The sequence below is a fragment of the Zerene cesonia genome, chromosome 2, assembly GCF_012273895.1.
Source record: "Zerene cesonia ecotype Mississippi chromosome 2, Zerene_cesonia_1.1, whole genome shotgun sequence".
Classification (NCBI taxonomy): domain Eukaryota; kingdom Metazoa; phylum Arthropoda; class Insecta; order Lepidoptera; family Pieridae; genus Zerene; species Zerene cesonia.
The window spans coordinates 1162299-1183592 of NC_052103.1; the positions used below are offsets into that span (position 1 = coordinate 1162299).

The 21294-nt window shown below is 39.2% G+C and overlaps 1 protein-coding gene across 5 annotated transcripts in view; it reads left to right on the forward strand.

The window, feature by feature from the left end:
* LOC119834074 overlaps positions 1-21294 on the forward strand; it is a 106485-nt gene that overhangs the window by 77030 nt on the left and 8161 nt on the right. For all 5 annotated transcript variants that reach the window (XM_038358383.1, XM_038358375.1, XM_038358360.1 and 2 more), the window contains 9 exons: positions 701-863; positions 1341-1492; positions 2095-2227; positions 9200-9447; positions 9615-9928; positions 10244-10352; positions 19417-19586; positions 19806-19962; positions 20387-20832. In XM_038358383.1, the coding sequence (XP_038214311.1) occupies positions 701-863; positions 1341-1492; positions 2095-2227; positions 9200-9447; positions 9615-9928; positions 10244-10352; positions 19417-19586; positions 19806-19962; positions 20387-20832 (1892 nt within the window). The remainder of the gene's footprint in view (positions 1-700; positions 864-1340; positions 1493-2094; positions 2228-9199; positions 9448-9614; positions 9929-10243; positions 10353-19416; positions 19587-19805; positions 19963-20386; positions 20833-21294) is intronic.

Consider the following 21294-nt stretch of genomic DNA (forward strand, 5'->3'; position numbering starts at 1 on the left):
TTACCAGCTAATAGCTTATCAATAGAAAAACTCTAGTGAAAAACTACTTGACCGATTTTAGAAGATTTTTTACAAATATACAAATCAACAAACAATATCTGAAATTTTTAATAAAGTGCCATCTATTCTTATTACAAAAAAAATAGTAGTCATTCAAATTCGCATCATAATAGATCTTTAAATGGGAATAAGATGCTTTACTGGGGTAAAAGTAGCCTTTATCAATATCTAGTCTTCGAACTGTCTCTATACACAAAGAGCATGACATAAAACGTTCCGTTGCGACGGCAAAAGAAAGACATAGAAACTAACACTATCGTATTAAATAATATTAGTAAGGATTAGTAAGTTTTGCTTGTTGCAGTCCGTAAACAGTATGAATGTTTTAAGATTCATTAATTGTTTAGGTTTAAATATTAAATGATGTTTATTTTTTTAATGATGAGATGAATTTCAGTACTGATAACGTCCTGATTGATTTTATATATACTCAAAGTACATTCAGTCTGAACGACCAGACCCCAAGACCTAAAAACAACATTGTTTTCGGATGTCTAACAGCAAAAGCGTTAATTTATTAACAAGAGAAAGACACGCCAGACAGCCTGGCGATATTAACTAACGAAGCGCTTAACGCAAAACCCTCCCATTAAACGATATCACATCAGCAAACATTACAAATATCGTCCATCATCCACAGAGCGCTGCATAGACATGGAGACCGAGCACAAAGAGCTGCAGCTGCGCAACGTGTGGACGGCGGGCGAGCGCGAGCTGTTCCGCGAGAAGTACCTGCAGCACCCCAAGAACTTCGGCCAGATCGCCTCCTTCCTGCCGCGCAAGAGCGTGCGCGACTGCGTCAGGTACACCAGCGGTTCCACCAACACCAACACCACACCACCAACAATACTAAAAACAACAACTCTATTCGTAGTGGTAGCGGCAGTGACATTAACAACACACTAACCTAACACAACTATTAGAAAAAGGATAACAACACAGACACAGATAACACTAAAACCACTAAAACCAGCAGTAGCAGCAAGTAGAAACAATAGTATCAACAATAGTAACTTTAAAAAAATGCCAAAATATAATATGAATGTTTTGGAAATAAATGCGTCTATGACAAAAACAGGAAGACACTTTCTTAACACAAGAAATGAAAGTCCAAATTATGTAAAAATACTTATAGTAGATATACTATCAAAGCTCTCAAAGCAAAGTCATGGGATTCAAAATATTTATTTCTTATAATTCCCCAAATTTTATAACCAATTAATAAATATACAATGAAACAAGATCAAATATCCTTTCCATAATATATCTCTGTCCCTCAGGTTCTACTACCTATCGAAAAAAGCTGAGAACTACAAGCAACTACTGCGGAAACCCCGGCCGCGGAGGCACGCGCGGCCGAGGCCCCCGCCGGAGCCCGAGCTGGCCCCCGGGGCCTCCACCGGCGTCACCACCCGCCTGCAGCGCTCGCAGGGTGCGTTTTGTGTTTATATTCGATTTAAAGAAATATTTGTTAACTGTGTTATGTAAACTTATAAATGATTAGTTAATAGTGATGTTAATTAAAATTTTCTCAATGTTTTATAACAATATATGCATGATCATTATTGATTGGACTATTTTCTTTGTTACTCTCAGTTCTGAGTTTGTTCGATCTCATAAATTCATGTTAACGCTTGTGTGTAAGTTGTGGTCACATATAACAGGGTGTGCATACGCCAACTAATATTTTTAAATGATCTATAGTTAAAGTATACATGTAACGATATTTTGTGATCCTTAAAATAAAAATAAATAAAATCAATGTACTTAATTAATTCGAACAATGAAAGTGTTGGAATAGTGGAGTACTTACATGTAGTGTTTATAAAGATCACTTGCTAATACAGGACACGCCCAATGCGACAGTCAAACAGAATTTTATTTGTATAAATAAAACAACTTAACTAACTCCAATACATACTATTTTATGTATAAATTAACATAGAATAAAAATATCCTAACTATATATCACACGCTTGTGAACTCACTCGTGGGACAATGAAATAAATAAATAAGCTATAACTATGTGTGCAGGTTCCGCTCGCGCTGTGGACAAGGAGACGGCGGAGGATGCGGGGGTTGCGGGGGTTGCGGGGGTTGCGGGGGTGGCCGACATCAACGGCATCCCCATGCCGCCGCACGCGCCGCCCTCCGCGCACCCCTCCAGGTACGCGCACCCACTGGGGCAAGGGGCATGGGGCATGGGGCAAGGGGCGTTATACAGGGTGACCGGTGAAATACACTTTGAACTCGAGATTTTATATAATTGGTGATTGTAAAAGACGAAGAAAATTAACAATTTTAAAAATATTAATTATGTACTGAGCAAATTTTTACCGAAAGTAGTATAAGGGGATAGGGGATAGATAGATAGGGGGACTTTGTTTTTGTGCACGAAAGTTGAGACAAAAATTAAGAACCTAATTGCATTATTATAACGAGTATCGAGCGTGCAGGAGTCGCTTTCAGTTCGAAGAGTATTTCACCAGGGAACCAGTATACAGGGATAAGGGAGTTTGGGCTAGTGGCAAGCCGCAAGGGCATACATAGAGCGTGTGGTTCGTGGCATAGAGATCGCCATGGGCAATGAGTGATATGATTCGTCTATTCATAAAACAGAAGAAAAAATAAGGCCTAAGGGTGACTCTTAGGACCTTGCAATTTTTCTAGGAGTTTGTCAATCTCGACCAGGAATCGAACCCAGTACGGGTTATACGAGCCACGCTCTGTTGTTTTAAGTTACATCATTTTGCAAATCTGTATTATTTAATAATGAGAAAAGTGGTTTTTGCAAACAATATTATATTATATATTTAAATAAAAATACAAACATTATTCCAAAACAACTAAGGGCTGATATGATATTTTTCTATACATAAAATTCTCTTATCACAATACTTGTGAGCAAAGTCCTTCAAAACATCTGACCGATATTTATAAATCGCTTTTTTTCTGTATTTAGTATGTTAAAAAGGTCATAAATAATTTTTAGACCTCTAGGTCAATTATAAAATATAGTACGTAACGTCTTATAATTTGATATCAACGCCATCTACGGGTAATTTAAAATCAAAACTACTTTTCTTTTGTAAACAATCAAAATTTGCGCACAGCGCCCTCTCTTGGCATACTTTTGAACTAAATAACTTACATAGCGCTTGAATAACAAGTAAATTTCATTCGGGATACGGGATAGCGTTTAAATAATTATGACGGATTTATACGGAGTTATTAGGATTTATTTATACATTGCTTATCGTCATTCCATTTATGTGATAATTCCCATATATACTTTCCTCACTCCTTTTCTCCTTAAAAGCGGGTAGCGGATTTACAGCGGCCTGTGCTCAGTGTTATTGGGCTGTGGTGATCGCTTACCATCAGGCGAACCACCAGCTCAGTGGCCTACTATGACATAAAGATAGTCCTATTATTTGATAAGGTTATAAAGTTAATAAACGGTAATAATATTCAATATTTAAAATCATTGCTAACTGAGAAAACTAATTCAGAAGAGAGAAAAATTGAAAGAGAGAATGATAAAGGTCCTTATACAAAATATAGAATTTTCAACAATCATACGACATGAATAGCGAAACTTTAAAAACATATTTTTCTTTAAAAATAAGCATTATCAAAAATTATTCATCCTTATTGAAATTATATTTTCTATTACGGTAATGTCCAACTATTTTAATCTTAATATATAAAACGCAAATGTGACTGACTAACTGATCTATTGACGCACAGCCCAAATGGACTGGACTGATTATGATACCATTCCATATGATACTCATTTTGATACATTCATACCACCGAAATGATACCATTGGGGGGTATAAATATATAGTAATTATACCCCCAAAGGGAATAGGGGATGAAAGTTTGGATGAGGCTGCTGGCAACAGCTAGTACAAAATACAATGTTCAACGAGGATGATTATTAATTTGCAAGATCAGTTCATCAACTTCCGCCATCCCCTTTCTTTCATCGTTCGTCGAGCTGCACAGACTCTAGGCACTGCTTTATGGTGGACGTTCCATGTACCCGGAATAAGCGGTTCGACTCACTTATTCGAACCGCAAGGGACTGGAACATGTTTCCTGAGTCTGTGTTCTCTGACGGATATAATCTGGGGATCTTCAAAAGTAGAGTGAACAGGTACCTCCTAGGGAAGCGCGCTCCATCTTAGACTACATCTACGCTTACCAGCAGGCGAGCTGGTAGTCAAGCGCTTCCCTATCACACACTAAAAAAAACAGCTGTTCATCTATTTAAAATAGCCTTTTACATTTTTGTAGCAATAAAATATACCTACTGATTATAAAATCATATGAATTAATAAGCTATTCATAGTTAATATTCACATAAAATTCCGTCGAATGCTACATACATTGAAATATAATCCAGCCGATCATTAATTCAGTTCTCGCAAACAAAAAGCAAAATAAATACAGCCAATACACAATCCAATCACTTGAACAAACAACTGATATTGTGCTGTGGGTAAAACATCGAACCCGGTTCACTTTATTCTTATTTACCATGCGAATTTCTCTTAGCTTTACATTTATTAACACTAGCGGTCCGCCGCGGCTTCGCTCGTGGTACATAGATAGCCTATTGTATTCAGGGATCACATACAAATTCAAGGGTCGAATGAAATTTTGAAATCTCTCCAATACTTTCTAAGATTGGTGCGTCTAAATAAACTCTTCAGCTTAATAATATTATACACTAGCGGTGCATCCGGCTTCACTCGACACGTCATTTTCTTCACAAGAATCTTCCTTGTGGCCTAACAAAAATGTTCAGAGATGTTAGCCGAATGGGTTGAGTCGATCTCGAGTTTTACGCTTAAATGCACACTTGGCGATTAAGTTTTACTTCAAAATATTTATAAAATGCCTTAAAATATATATAATACATGTTTAGTCTTAAAAGAATCTGTGTGCTTATGGAAACGAAATAATTTTGATAACAAAATCGTACACGTTATTTGATGATTTTTACAATAGAATTCGTTGGTTTGTTTCTGACTTTCCCATACTCTATCAACCTGATACCAACAAAAAAAAAAGGAATCAAAGATCTTCTTTGCGCTTTCATTTCACGAGAAAATCGTCAGAATGTTATGAATAATAAATACGTATGAGAAATTAATTTCATTCTTTACGTGTTATTTTATTCAGTTAATTTTGATATCTGAAAAAACTAAGTATGCTGTTACCATCATCCTACTTCCTACTATTCTACTAATATTATAAATGCGAAAGTTTCTAAGGATGTGTGTGTGCTTGTTGCTCAAAAACTACAGAACCGATTGCAATGAAATTCGGTACGTAGATAGCTGGACACCTAGAATAACATATAGGCAACTTTTTATCCCGATATTCCTACGGGATACGGACCTACGCGGGTGAAACCGCGGGGCGCAGCTAGTAATATCATAATAAACACTTAATCACTCGATGCCGCATGCCTACGCCTTTACCCACAACTTGACAACAAGAGCCTTTCAAGCTGTGAATCTCGGAAACCGCCAAGGTATCTTGGCGAGCGCACGAACCTGACAAAAATCTCTCACAAAAATGTAATTCGAATGAAACAGTAACAGCGGTGTTTAACACACGCAAAGTGGCTGGCGTGTTTGCGCACCACTCGCGTTATGAGTTCGAGCATCTCTCATTTCATTAATCGTTTAAAATTCATATTTTTCTAGCAATCCACTCCGTTCACTTTTTTCTTCAATTTGCAGTCTGCGAGTCTTGTTTCTCTTTAATTTCGCTTATAGCATTCGATATAATATTTTTGTTTGTTGAACGATCTGAATATTATGAACGGCAGTTAGTGATCGTATATTTAAATCGACTCTGTATTTCAATAGATTTTGTTTAGAAGCGTTTTAAATCGTAAATAATTTAGCACTGGTTCGGAAAGCAGTTTCTGCAGAGACGAGCCGGCATGAAACATTGTAGTGGTTTATTTTAAATCATGTCAATGTTACAACATTGAAAATCCTATCCTACTTATATTATAAATGCGAAAGTTTGTAAGGATGTGTGTGTGTGTGTGTGTGTGTTTTTGTTTGTTGCTCTTTCACCCAATAACTTCTGAATCGATTGCAATGAAATTTGTTACGTAGACAGCTGGACAACTGGAATAACATATAGGCATCTTTTATCCCGATATTCCTACGGGATACGGACTTACGCGGGTGAAACCGCGGGGCGCAGCTAGTTTATAATATGTTAGAACTCGCGTGTATGGAATTGAGTTGAGTATAGTGAATAACGCTTAACTTTGTTTTACTAATGAATCTTTTCATAATTTCTTATCCTCTTGACTTATGATATAAAGCTGAAGAGTTTGTTTGTTTATATGCGCTAATCTTAAGAACTACTGCTCCGGGCCTGGGATGAAACGGCGGGAAATAGCTAGTCATCAAATATATGTCAAGAAAGAACTTACTATGAAATACGCCCATCACAATTTCTACGATCTTCAATTAAAATGAGATTCTCCAATTCACAAATTCAGCGTTCGCTGGGCCGGTCCCGCGGGACGGTCCCGCAAGACGGGGCGTGATAGCCGCGCGATATTCGTGCGTGTGTTGACAATCACTCCAGCTATTATTTGTCGAAATGCCCCCGGGGACGTTCGACTTGGTTGTAGTGTTGTGTTGGTGTCGATAATTTATTTCTATCGTTATTTCATGTATAATATCGATACGTTTTTTATCAAACAACCTACGCATATTATGTATAATGAATGAATTTGTCTTTTTATTAAAACATTTACGCAATTTGTCAACACCAAGAAAACAAATGAATTAATTGCTAACGACTATAACTTATCATGCAAAATCTCTTTAATATTGGACAGGATTTCAATCAGAATTTGAGCACGTAACACAATAAATGGGCAGAGTTTGCAGCCGCACTCGCATCGGTTCCACTACGTCTTGTCGCTCGCATCCCCACCGTGCTCGGTTTGTTTAGATTTTTACGCAAACACGCGGCAACCCATCTTTCTAATTGCCTTAATTAAAGCGCCCACCGGCGGGCGGGGGGCGGGGGGCGCGGGCCGCGGGGCGGGGCGCGCTCTCACGAAAAAAAATCTTCAATTTTTTTTCAACCCCGTATTGATATTTCATATCGGTCTCTTTTTTATATCGTATTGTATGTCCGTTTACGCGATTTTTATTTCGTTGTGTGGTTTCCCGTTAATATATATGTGAAATTTGTAACTGTCGGATTCCAAGAGTATACTCGGGTGTTGAATTAAATACTATTGTTAATTTAATTAATCGTAAAATATGCTATATACTACACAGCTTGAAGATCCGATGATGATCGTTGCATAATAAGAGACAAACAGGGCAAGTGCGAGTCGGACTCGCTAATGGTTCCGTACCAATTAAGTAAAGAAAAATTGGAAAACATCGGTCAAATTGTGATAGTACCAACCAGTGCTTAAACTCGATTGTTTATGTATAAAATACGTCGAACATTCATAATCTCTATGACGTATAAGGTACTTTGAAGAGGAAGCCTGTGTTCTCTCTTATAGTTACTACCTAATTAAAAGAAATCGTAAGCTATTCGCATATATACATTCTCAAGTTATCGCCGTGTGTATTTTTATAATTACATTTTAAACATCATGAAGCAGTACCAATAAAATGTCCATTAAATCAAAATATGAACGTTTAAAAATGTATTTAAATCCGAATTATAATCGCAAACAATATGAAAGCTCAGATTAATTGAATAGTGGGTTACAGCCGGGAGATAATTACCACCCCCCCGTCTATTAATTGGCTACGTTTTAATTGCGTTCAAATATGCCGCAGCTAGTTGTGTTTTGTTTTTAACCGACTGCGTAATTGGGGGTGCAGTGTTGTATGTAGTTTTTGTATGCTGTAGTTTTGTAGCTTTGAAATTTGATATGGTTGTTATATTCGTAGGGATATTGAGTGTTATATTTTTGACAATGTTGGTTTTAACTAAAGTAGGTACTGATTTCTATAAGTTTTCTATTACAACTTCCGTTTAAAAAAAAATTTATATATTTTGTTTACAAAAATAAATAGTCTTAGCCATGAATCAAACTAAAACATTTATTTATTCAATTAGACTTCATAAAGAAGCAATTTTGAATTGTCATAACACAGTTTTAACATTTACCACCTGTTCCTAAATGATTAATTATTCTGCTTTCTACTACTCTTACAAATGATGATGAGAGGATTATATGTATGTTTGGTAATCATTCACGCAAAAACCGCTTAACGGATTTTGATTATACTTGGCAGGGATGTAGCATAAGCACCAGAATAACATTTAAGCTATAGAAACTTGCCCACGGGTTCGTCCGTGATTAAAACCGTCTCACGCAACTATCTAATAATACAATAAAAAAATAAACGCATTTATTGATAAACAAACAATTAATCAATCAATCTACTCAAAGTATCACATCTACCAACCTAATAATCAAAAGTTACACAATTTAAAACCACACAAAATGAATATGGTATTAGCAACAGCATGGGTCGGCTCACGGCGTACGGCGCGGCGCAGGGCGTACGGCGCGGCGCACTACAAACATAATTATCTGAATTCACTCTTTACATTACCATCTGCCCTCCGGCCCCGCAATCACCGCACTAATAAACACCGCGATTGTTTCCATCCATCTTTTTTTAATTATGACCTCGCTTTATTAACTTGCCGCTAAATTCGAGCCGCCTCGCTGGATGTCTTTAGTGGTTTGCAGGGTTAGGTGTGATGGTGTTTGAGATTATAGGATATAGATTGGTGGACTAGTGGGCTATTAAATATAATAAATTAATTAATAATAGTACGGAGGATGTTTAGTTATTTAATGACTGGATGAATTGTTTGCTCAGGGGGACTAAATGAGTTGAATATGTGTTTTATAATAACTTTAAAAGTTTAAAGCATATGGTCTACTGCATTGATAAGAAATAAATGTATGAATTGTATATATAAATGTGTAAAGTTTTTTGACATCCCCGTTATTTCCCTACACCCAAACTTCCCCCTGTATAATTGTAATGTTCTACTCTTGATATATGTATGTACATAAAATTGATAATATGAGCGGCATCAGGTCGGAGCTGAGCCGCACGCCGCCGCTGCCGCCGTCGCCGCCGCCCGCGTCGTCCGCGCCGCCCGCGCCGGTGGCGGGCGCGCCGGGCGGCGGGCTCACCGCGCCCGCGCTCACCGCGCCCGCGCTCGCCGACCCCGCCGCGCTGCCGCCCGCGCCGCACCTCGCGCACCTCGCGCCCGCGCAGCCCGCTCAGCCCGCGCAGCCTGCGCAGCCCGGCCTGCTCAGCGCGTACCCCGACATTGCGAGAGGTGAGTTAGCTCGATAGTTACTGTTGGGAAAGATTTTTTTTGTTTCTATAGGAAGGGAAGCTACGTTATATGTTTCATATAGACTTTCAGGAAGAAGTACAATTTTATATATGTATTTATTTATGCCCGCATAGAATATAATGTAACGTAATATATCTGTGCCCCAGAACCACCGGTATCGTCGAGTCCGAACGTCACAATAACAAGCACAGCCGGTCCCACGGTCACGAGCGCAACGAGCGCGAGTCCCACGGCCGCGAGTCCGACGGCCGCGAGCGCGGGTGCGGGCTGCGCGAGCGCGAGTACGGGCGGCGCGAGTGCGGGCGGCGCGAGCGCGGGTGGGGCGGGTGCGGGCGTGTGCCTCAGCGCGATCAGCCTGCCGCCCGGCAGCCCGGCCGCCGCGCCGGCGCCGCGCACGCCGCCGCCCGACGCGCCCGCGCGGGACCTCGTGGAGGCGACGAGCGCCACATCTGTTATTACTGTGAGTATATTTGTTTTATATCACCTAAGTTAAATTTGCAATGTTAGTTCGGTGGTAGATTTTTTTTTATGAAACTGTTCGATACCATTTGTTGAAATACTTTAGCAAAATTTGTTTTAAATGCTCAATCATATACATAAGTACATTGAAAATTACGAATGTCATATAAAAATTGAGGCTATAATTTAGATCAAAACATAATCTTTTATATTAAAATACTATTATATTTATAAACTCCCACATACATATACACATGTAAATGTATTTTTATAAATACACGTACATAATATATAATGATGACGTGTATGGTGACAGTCGGCGGCGCCGAGCAGCCCCGCGGGCGGCGGGCGGGCGAGCGCGCCGCACACGCCGCAGCCCGCGCAGCCGCCCACGCCCACGCATCCGCCGCCCACGCCCGAGACTGGTAAGTGAAACGTTGCTTACGATACTTGCAGTACTTACAACACTGACATTACTTACGTTACTTATAGTACTTACGTTACTTATAGTACTTACGTTACTCACAGTGCTTTCATTATCTACAGTAATTACAGTCCTTACAGTACTTGCAGTACTTACAGTACTTGCAGTACTTGCGTTTGTTACATTACTTACGTATTGTTACTTACGTCAGCAACCGGTATTATTGTGCTTGCCTTTAATCGTGTCATCACTGGCTCGCAGTTGTCTATGCAGTATATATAATGCATGATAAATATGCACCTGCGATTATTCCAACAAATTTATTACCGATGTTCTCTAAAAACGACGAAGGTTCTCAAAGCGATATTTTACTTGCTGCGAACCGATTGCATTAAAATTTGATACGTAGACAGCTGGATAACTGTAATAACACAAAGGCTACTTTTATCCCGATATTCCTACGGGATACGGACTTACGCGGGTGAAACCGCGGGGCACAGCTAGTATATTATCAACTTTCGCATTTATAGCAGTTCAGTAGTTTTTGCGTGAAAGGGCAACAAACACACACACATCCGAACAAACTTTCGCATTTATAATATTAGTAGGATAGATAATTATTCACCCGACTCCAAAAATTAAGAAATTTTAATTTTTTAAGAATAGAAAAGAAATGATCACGATACGGGAAACGACCCCGCGTCTTTTTGCCAAACCATAGTAAATGGGGCTTGAATTTGAAAGCATTTGAATACTATAAAACTAAAAATTGAAGTGGAGGATTTTATCAAATCGACTTTATTTTTTTGTGTTTGTTACTTCATAAGTTTTTACTGGGTGAACTGATTATTATGATTCTTTTTAAATAAAATATCTCTATATCTAATAAAATTTGGTCTAGTTCTAACAATTTGAATTCGCTTTAGTTTTTCTCGTTAGCATTACATCCGAGATAACAAGCATAGGGAGTTTGCATTGCTTTATATTTGAATCATATTCATCTTGACTTTTTGTGCTGATCAATTTTCAAATATCTTATGTATTGTGTTTGGTAGCGAGTTTTCTCTCACTAAGTATTCTTTTAAGCTCTCTCTTTTTTGGCAAAAATATTGTTATGAAAGAACCGGAATAATTCTATTATAATGTCTATCTGTTATACTGTCCTATAAATAAAATCGAATATTCATACCTTTTATATATTTTATTGTATCTATATAAAATACACAAAAAAACTAGCGGTCCGACCCGACTTCGCCCGTTGTACTTATATTAACAACTTTTGATATCGGTCCAGTAGTGCCTGAGATTAGCGCGTTCAAACAAACAAACTCTTCAGATTTGTATCACTAGTATAGATTATTTTCTATCAAATAAGACTACTTGTTAGTATTTTCTTGTGTTTGGTTTCACGCGAGTATTATACATTTAGAAATTAAAAACTTTTCAACGGATTTTAAACGCGATTTATTCATTATATTATTAAGTATTAACCCGACGTTTCGAACACTCACGGGGAGACTCAACCACGCTCGCTGTAAAGTGTTCGAAACGTCGGGTTAATAATATAATGAATAAATCGCGTTTAAAATCCGTTGAAAAGTTTTTAATTTCTTAAAGACTACTTGTTGCATAAATTTTTATTCATATACTCAAAGCCATGAAATTGCAATTAATTACATAAAAAAATACCAAGTCTCCTGTATGTTTTTTATTAGCAAATCATCTGTACACTATATATCAAAGTGTTGTCTCTACGAGCTCTGAGATATTAGACCGAGGTGTTTCCTATATACCGATCTTATACCGGCATACTTATACCGGCATACTTAGAATTGCTTAATTTCATTAAAATGCCATTGAAGGTATTTCTTGGTAACTTGATTCGGTTGATAAATGTGACACACCAAACTTAATATTATTCGATGCAATAGTAATATTGTAAATTGTTGCATATATATAATTGGGTGACGATTAATTAATAAGGCATTCTTAAAGACTCGTTGTCTACTAAGTACTTAAAGACTCGTTGGACTTATTACATTAATAGACAACAATTAAGTACTATAATTTTATCGAATTAATTTCCGTATGTTGTATCAATGCATATTGCAAGTTTCATTGAACATATTTGATGTATTATTTCTAAAATAAAACACACTGATCAATAACTTTATTTTATTTTCATATATTAAGATTATTTGTTAAAATTTAACTTTGGCTTTATTAAGCTAATTAAAATTACATTAAACATACACGATTGACTATCCTGAGTCCGCTCGGAACGGAGTAATTCCGTCGTATCTAAGCTAGAGAGATGTTTATAACATTATCTTGCACTGTTATCGCCTTCACAAATAATTTGGCCACTCGTGTTAAAACGTCGCAATAAATAATTATTATAACGAATGAAACGTAACTAATGCCGGGTCAACATTTACGCGCTCGACGTCGACGGTTCGGGGGAGTCTTGGGTGCTTTCCTCCGCGTGGCACCGCTTCCTGTGCTTGTGCACGAAGTAGTAGGATGGGAACTTGGAGCCGCAGGTCTTGCAGGGGTAGTAGTGCACGGTGGTGCGCGCCTTGCGGTGGCGGCACGACCAGTCGCGCTCCGGCGTGGCCTCGCGCCACGCCACGTTCAGCACTCGGCTGAACCGCACCGGCCCGTCGCAAGACGCTACGTCCAGAACCGCCGTTTGCCGCTTCGGTGGGTCGGGCGCTTCTATGCGCTCCACGTCCAGCTCGCTCGAGGTGGTGGAGGACGGCGAGGGCGGTGGCGGGGTCGAAGGGGGCGATGGGGCCCTAGCTCGGCGCGGTACGGGCCGGTGGGCCCCCGGCGGCGGCACCGGCCTCGCGACGCAAGGGCTCGGCCCGAGCCACGCGCGGTACAGGGACAACATCGCACGGGGGCTGCTGCTGGCAGACTGAGCGCGAAATCTTTTCCCGCGTCTTATATAGCCGCGGCTTCCCGCCAATTGGGGATGCTCCCTGTGTCAATGTTTCTTTATGTTTTAATTAATCTTCGGTTTGACTAGAATTGACTTTACGCTGATGTTTAGCTGGATTCGTTCTTTTAGCTCTATAAATATAACTGATTATAATTAGTGCGATAAGACCAAGAATTTTTTGTTATGTATTTACGATCTAAAACAAAATAAAGTAGTTAAAGCAAATGGAAAACATACAGAGCTCTTGAATTTTTTACATTGTGGTCAAAACTTTGTATATTCCAAACTGAAAGCCAGTCTCAAGCCTTCTTGTCTTTGTGTGTTGTCATATTGTTGTACACTCCTGCAAAATTCCAATATTTAATAATTCAAGTCCGTCCCGAACACCACGAGGGACCCGTGCGATCCATTATTTAATTAAAGTCGACACAAATCGTACAGTCGCATCTCGGCGGCGGTCTTTCCAGATCATTAATAAAACATGAAGCTTGACAATTTTTCAAAAGATCTCAAACGGTATGAAATATTCCACTCTATACAGTTGGAGTCTCAGCAAACACTTAATTCACTTAGAGGTCCCTCGCCGCGGGCCGCCGGGCCTTCGGGACGGCCATTGTGACTGTGGTTTTAGCATTTTGAATCGCGACTCTATTTGACGACAGGAAATATAGTGTTGTACGTAATTAATGTCCTGTGGCGCTTTCATAATGATCGATTCTCATGTATTACACAGATAGTTGTGTGAGAATTTGTATTGTGATCTATAAAAGTCCTTCCTATCTATCCTTCATAATCACCGTGATATTCTTCTTAGTACCGAAAGCAAGCAGCATCTGATTCTTCATATAAAGTAGTCTTAACAATACGACCTCTTTATAATTTTTTGGACCTTTAGCCTAATTATAACTGAAAAGAATTGAAAGTTCTCTCAATCATCTTTTCGTTGTTCGTGTTCAAACTCTGAATACCAAAAAATAGTCAGAAAAGCCGAGAATCTCTAAACTCCAACCAAAAAAAACAGGCATACATACACCAACGACCAAAACAAAGCCGACATCCAATGAAGCCAACCGTACCGTGGATTGTTTAACACGGGATAAACCGGTGCATTACAATCAATTCAATTACAATCGGGCAGTTGAGTGGTGATTGCGTATTCCGTGTGTATGCGTGTCACTGCGGCTTAGCGTGACGGCCCTTTGTGCTCCGAGCTGTCCTGCCGCGGGGTTAAGGGATACAGATGATGTGGTTGCCTATTCTTTTGGAGATGTATCTGTCGCATTTTAAGATGAGTTTATGTTGTGGGATTGTTAGTTTGCTGAGAGAAGGGCTGCACACGTTTATATTATAAAGGAGAGGAACATGAAGTAATAAAGTCAGAAAAAAACCCAAAAACTAATTAAGTGCGAGTAATATGGCGATCTGTTTTCTTTCAAAAATTGAACGTCGAATTACGGTTTTATCATATCCGTTTATTTAGTACATTTTCTAATGGACGTTTCTAATTCTGCTTTTACTAACGATCATTCATAATACAAGTCAAGCCCACCCGTTCCTACACGGGGTTAAAGGATCACGATTCTCAGCATAATGTAAGATGTGTGTTGTTGTATATTCCTTTCACTTGGAGATTAGGGACTTTGGAGAGATAGAGAAACATAATTCATTAAAAGCCACATTTCCTGCACGTGGACGTGGACCGACCCTTTCAAAATCCCAATTGTTTATTTATTTATTTATTCTTTATTGCACACTTTCACACTTACAAAATATAAAAAAAGAAATAAAATTTAACAAAAACAAGTAAGCAAAGGGCGGCCTTATGGCTAAAAGCTATCTCTACCAGGCAACCGTTGGGTAAAGGACAATATATTTTTAGCAACATAGGAGGCAGTCTATTTGAAAATTAATAAACACAAAAAAAAAATTGTTTATCCACGATTAAAATTTTACATAACTGGATATTTTTATAAATAATTTGTATGATATGCAATTTCGCTATTTGAAAGTATGATTAACGATACAATTATTTCTAATTACCTAAACTCTACTCCGAATCACATACGAGTAAAAATCAAAAGGTTCCAAGTACACCCTATAAACCAACAAAAAGTAAATAACAAACAAACAACACATACAACATTCAAGTACACAAATCATCGTATTGGACGGCGTTTAATCTGCGAAATGTCTCTCCTGTTTGCATACAAAATAAACAGGATCTGTCGGCATCTCGTTAAATTGTCACGCTTCACGGCTTAAGCAAATAGCACGACGATACTCTCAAATGTAGCGCTCATTTTTAATCGAGGAATTGGATATTGACTATTCATATGTGCGGGTTCGCTGTGGGCATTGGGTTCCTGCGCGCTGTTGGTACGGTGCGTTACGGTTCTGGGGGTGTTTGTGTGAGGGGATTAGACGTCCACATCCGACACGGATACTGCGAAATGTTTTTCGCAATTTAATATTATATTTCGTAATTCAGTTTATGGGAAAATAAGCCTTAATATTAACAGGTATCTTAATTATCAAGTCAATTCAACTGATTTCTTTTTTGGTTCTGATACTCGATCCGACCGTGGGTTTTCAATGGATTGACGTGATTAATTTTGTGTTTGATAGGGATTTGTTGTCATTTGGCCCCATTTTTTAATTTCGACTGGAATCTCCAAAGACCTTGTTCGTAGCAAAGGTTGAACTGTAAACCTGAAATTTATAAACGTCGTTATTACGTTTTACATAACCAGTCACTTGGCAAATTTTTTGTCTTTACATTAAAGATGGGCCGAGAGAGATTATAGGCGTTATTTCTTTAAAGCTCCAAGTTCTTCAGATAAATACGTCGAATTATTCAAACAGCCATGTAATAAGTGCTGATTTACAGCGAGTTGAGCGAGTGGAGCCAAAGAGATGATTCCAATTAGTGCTCGTTCAAACATCGGTAATTGGGGGATTAATTGGCTCCAGGATTTATATAGCTGGATGTGGCGTTCGCTTTATACATATTTTAGTGATTTCAACATTAATGAGATCGCTGATGAAATTATTAATATAGATTAAAGGATTACAATTGTATATGCGATAATTAAACCAAGGACGATTGGTTGCGTTGTAATATAAGAAAGTGTTGCTCCTTGTTGTTTTTCTGTAATTGTTATAGCTTTATATGGAAAAGCCTAATTACTTTTTCTTGGTCCTCGAGTTTGAAGCTAAAATTAAAATGTTATTTACGAATAAGCAAGTAATTCAAGTTTAGGTAAAACGATATATGCAGATATCTATGACTGACAATCAAATACGACTAAAATTAAAAATGCTCATGCTATTTGACATTATATATTCTTCACCTTGTTTCAAAATAATATAATATAAAATGCCTCGTAGAAAACTATAATTTTATTAAAAGAATCGATATTCTAAAATTGAACATTCCATTTCATATTTGTAAAATCAACATCGTCTTGTAATTTTAACGTGAAAATTCTTAAGTTAGCGACTGGTTCAAGTGGAACGTCGAGAGATGGGGTGAAGGGGGATGGTCTAGCATTCGAGATAAACGCTGTTTGCCGAACCTCATCGCTAATTAGCTGAACATACTGTGGTATTACTGAATGACTCGCGTTCAGTTCTGCTTGGTGCAACGCTTTTGAATTCTGTCGGTTTTATAAGTGGTAAAAATGAGAAATTTCCATAAATTATTGCATAGCTACAGATAAAAAATAAACTAGTCTAAATTACTGCCAGATAAAGGAGTATTCATATAATACAACGATTAAATACCATTCATCTTATTGTGGGAGTCGAGCACGCTTCGGCACGAATTGGGCCAGCTCGCACCGGGGAAGTACCACACCCCCACAGAAAACCGGCGTGAAATAGTGGCATGCCACTGTGTTTCGTACGGTGAGTGGGGGAGCCGGAGGCCCGTTTCCTTTTCCTCAACCGTCCTAGTCCATTCCTTCTTTCCAGTCGTTAATCCTTTTCCCTTATCCCAGAAAAACGGGCAGCGCATTCGCAGAGGCTTTACCTTTGCGAATGTTCATGGGCGGTGGTGATCGCTTACCATCAGGCGAACCACCAGTTCAGCTGCCCGCTATGACATAAAAAAAAAAAATTCAGATAGAGACCTTGTGAATACTGAAAATCCCCAAAACGAATTGTTAGATATTTTTGCACTTGATGTTTCATATAAATTAAATTTTTAACCAACGTTCCAAAAAAGACTGGAGGATCTCTATTCGTAGCGTAAGTTTCTTTAGATAGATAGATATGCCAATACTGATGCTCAAACGCGTCCTAACTTTTCTTCAATGACCGCAACGCGTTTGAGCTATGTAACAATACTATAATTTTATGAATTTATATTATTATCTATACTGATTAGGGTCGCACGGTTTAAAAATTTTCTTTATATGTTTTCTCTGTAAATGGAACAAATGGGACAATTAAGTTGATCTATCATTAAAGCGTGGTTTTTATTTTTTTTTAACTATAATATTTTTATAATGTCCGGTAAGAGTTTTCGGTCTATGATCGTACTGCCTAACAGATACATTAAAAGACATTTTAATAAATATGAAATATCGTATTCCGTTGTAATTATTGAATAAATTTGCAATGCTGTTAGAACAAGCCGGCTACAATTTAGCATTGCTGAACTAACAGAACTGTTAAATAGTTAGGAACTGCGAGAGAGCTAATTGTACCTTTATTTATTCTAGGTCTTTACATTTCGTATTGTGATTCAGACAGTGTTGTGATTTTAATAGTCATTTGCATCATAAATATATCATAATAGTTATATAAGTTGAGATTATAAATACCCAGAATATTTTACAAAAATTATGCATTTTGGCACATGACGATATTTAGAATTAAAACACTACACAGCCGGGAGATATTGCCTTATTCTTTAATAGTAATAACGTTCGTAATATCTTCTCATTATAATATTGGTTTTAATGTATACTATTAACTGATTATATAAAGCTGAGAGTTCGTTTGTTTGAACGCCCTAATCTCATGAACTATTTCAAAAATTACAAAAATCATTTTGCTCTTGAATGTTTACGTGATTCCTGAGTACTATACTATAGAGTATAGGCTAAGTTGTAAAAAATAACTCTTCACATAGTCCCAAAACTATTAAGAAGTTAGTCTTCCCAAAAAGTGTTTAAATTACTCTTCTATTATACATCCAAATAACTGAATGATGTCTGAATAATTTACGGCAATGCACCGTCAGATTTAAGTGAATCTCGTTCGGCCCAACGGGGTGTTAATATTGCACAGATCTGTCTGGTACAGGGGGATAGGGATATTAGTGCCTTGTTAGTTGGCTGCGTAATATGATTTGGGAATCGTCGATATTTATCATGATTATCATGAAATCTGGATATTTTTAGGAGCGTTTTATGCTAATAAATAAATAAATAAATAAATAACGTTTATTTAGCAAATAGATTAAACACAAATCAAACACGACGGTCGCCTCAAGTAGGAATAAACTTGTGCTAGAGACGACCGACGCCTTCCACTCCAAACCTAGTCATCATTGCTAAAGTCAGACGCAAACAATTAAATGAAACAATAAAATTAAATGATGTTTAATTAAACAAAATTAGTGTACATTAAATATTAATAAACAACGATTTAAATACACTTTCATAATACGATTATATCGTAAAAGTTAGTTGAGTTCTGAGAGTTCATGTTTAAATTATAATAAATGTGATTATATGAAATTTCCATATCGAAACCTATATTCCTAAGAGTAACAGAAGTTAGATATCGAGAGAAAGAGAGAGACAAAAAGAGAGTTGAGCTTTTGGAACACCAAGATGCAAGCTGATTACAAGTGTATATCTATATTATGTTCTTAAAAAATCAAACTTTTGTCGAGATTCTTGTTTTGTCCCACGGGAGCATTTAATCGGGATAGAAAGTATCCTATCACCCAAATCAGCTCATATCCTGTCTGTGTATTAAATTTCTATCTAATACCAATATTCGTTCTATAGTTTTAGTGTGATTGACGGACAATCATCCAAACAATCGAAACTTTCAAATTTATAATATTAGTGTGATTTATGTTGTATGTCATCCATCCATCCAACAGCGTTAATAGAGCGCACGAGCACACCGTCATCCACAGCGACGTCCACTACGATAACCACAGTGTCCGCGGCCGGCGAGTGCGCGATATGCTTCACGGCGAACGCGACGCGAAGCGTGACCGCGACGAACGCGAAACAGTACGGGCTGGACGCGAACACTGTTGGCGAGAAGGTGAGTTGTTTACAATCTTTGTTTGGGTATATATGACTATGATGAATGAATGTTTTTGCTTATTTAGAAAGTATGGTAATGAGACTGAAGCGTTGAACTTTTTTTGGTCCTTCGAATTGTCCTATCTAATGAAGGATGCACGGAATATGAAGGGAACTCGTATAGTTGCTCATTATTTCCTTGCGAATACAGACAATTATAATTCCACTTTGTGCGCAGGTGTGCGAGGGCTGCCACTGCCAGTTCGTGCGCGCGCGCCGCAGCCGCTGCAGCGTGCGCTCGTGCACGGGCCCGCGCGCCAAGCGCCTGCGCCACCTGCCGCCGCGCTGGCACGACCTGCCGCTCGAGGACAAGCGGCCCATCATGGAGGAGTTCCGTGAGTATATGCATTGTATTTTTATTCGCTTTTTGTTTTACATGTATGTGTGTACGTAAGTGACTCTTTTAGACCCGCAATTGGTCCATTCTTAACGGACAGATTTCAATCAAACTTTGTAAATTTTTTGGAATCAATGGAAATACAATAATTTCATGAGTTTATTCTATGATTCTCTTTAGTATTTCTAGGATTAATTAATATGCATACGATAGTCTGTATTATGAAAAAGTGTTGGTTTTTAAGCTATATTCATTTATTTAATACTACTTGCAACCCACAGCGTAACTCGCTTGGAACCCGGGTGTAAAGTAGCCTAGGTGCTAATTCGGACTGTTTTCACGTGAAAGAGTAACAAATATCCGTACATTGCTTTTACGTTCGCAAGATATGATATGTTATATAATATGTAATCCGTCCGCAGAGATCCCGAGCACGCTGAGCAAGTGCTGCCTGACGTGCTTCAAGCGCATCACGCGGCGGCTGGAGGCGCTGGGCGGGGGCGCGGGGGCGGGCGGGGGCGCGGGCGCGGGGGCGGGCGCGGAGCCCAGCGAGGAGGAGGCGGCGCGGTTCCGCGCGCTGCTGCGCGAGCACGGGCCCGCGTGGGAGCGCATGGCGGCCGCGAGCGGGCGCGCCGCCGCCAGCCTCAAGGCGTTCTACTTCACGTACCGGCGGCGCCTGCAGCTGGACGCGCTGGCGCCGGCGCCCGACAGCAGCTCGGGCGGCTCCGACACGGCCAGCGCGGGCTCGCCGCGCGCGCCGGGCCCGCGCACCGACGCCGCCGCGCCGCGCCGCCGCGCGCGCCGCGACGAGTACGACTCCTCCGCCACCGAGACCGCCGACGAGGAGAACGACGCGCCCAGCGCCAAGGTGCCTCCCCCGCCCTCTCCTATATGTGACGCCACTGGCTCGCCGGACGGCACGCGGTCGCCACCGCTCGTGAACGAAGCTAAGGTAGTGCCTCTGCTGCAGATGTGCCGTCCGCCTTTAAAGGGGAAAAGGGGAAAGAAAATATAGAAAGAATAGACTGGGAAGAGTGAGGAAACGAACGGGCCTCACTCACCGGACGAAACACAGTAGCGTACTACTATTTCACGCCAGTCTTCTGTGGGGGTATAGTACTTCCCCGGTATGAAATTCGTGCCGAAGCGTGCTCGACTACCACCTATGTGTCCTTACTTGACATTTGATTATAAAACAATGTTATTAATTCAACAATAACTATTTTATCAAAATCGTAACCGCCTCTATACCCACCACTGGAAAGGCATCAACTTGCAAATAAAAAAGAATCATCAAAATCGGTTCACTCAATCCAAAGTAACAAATACA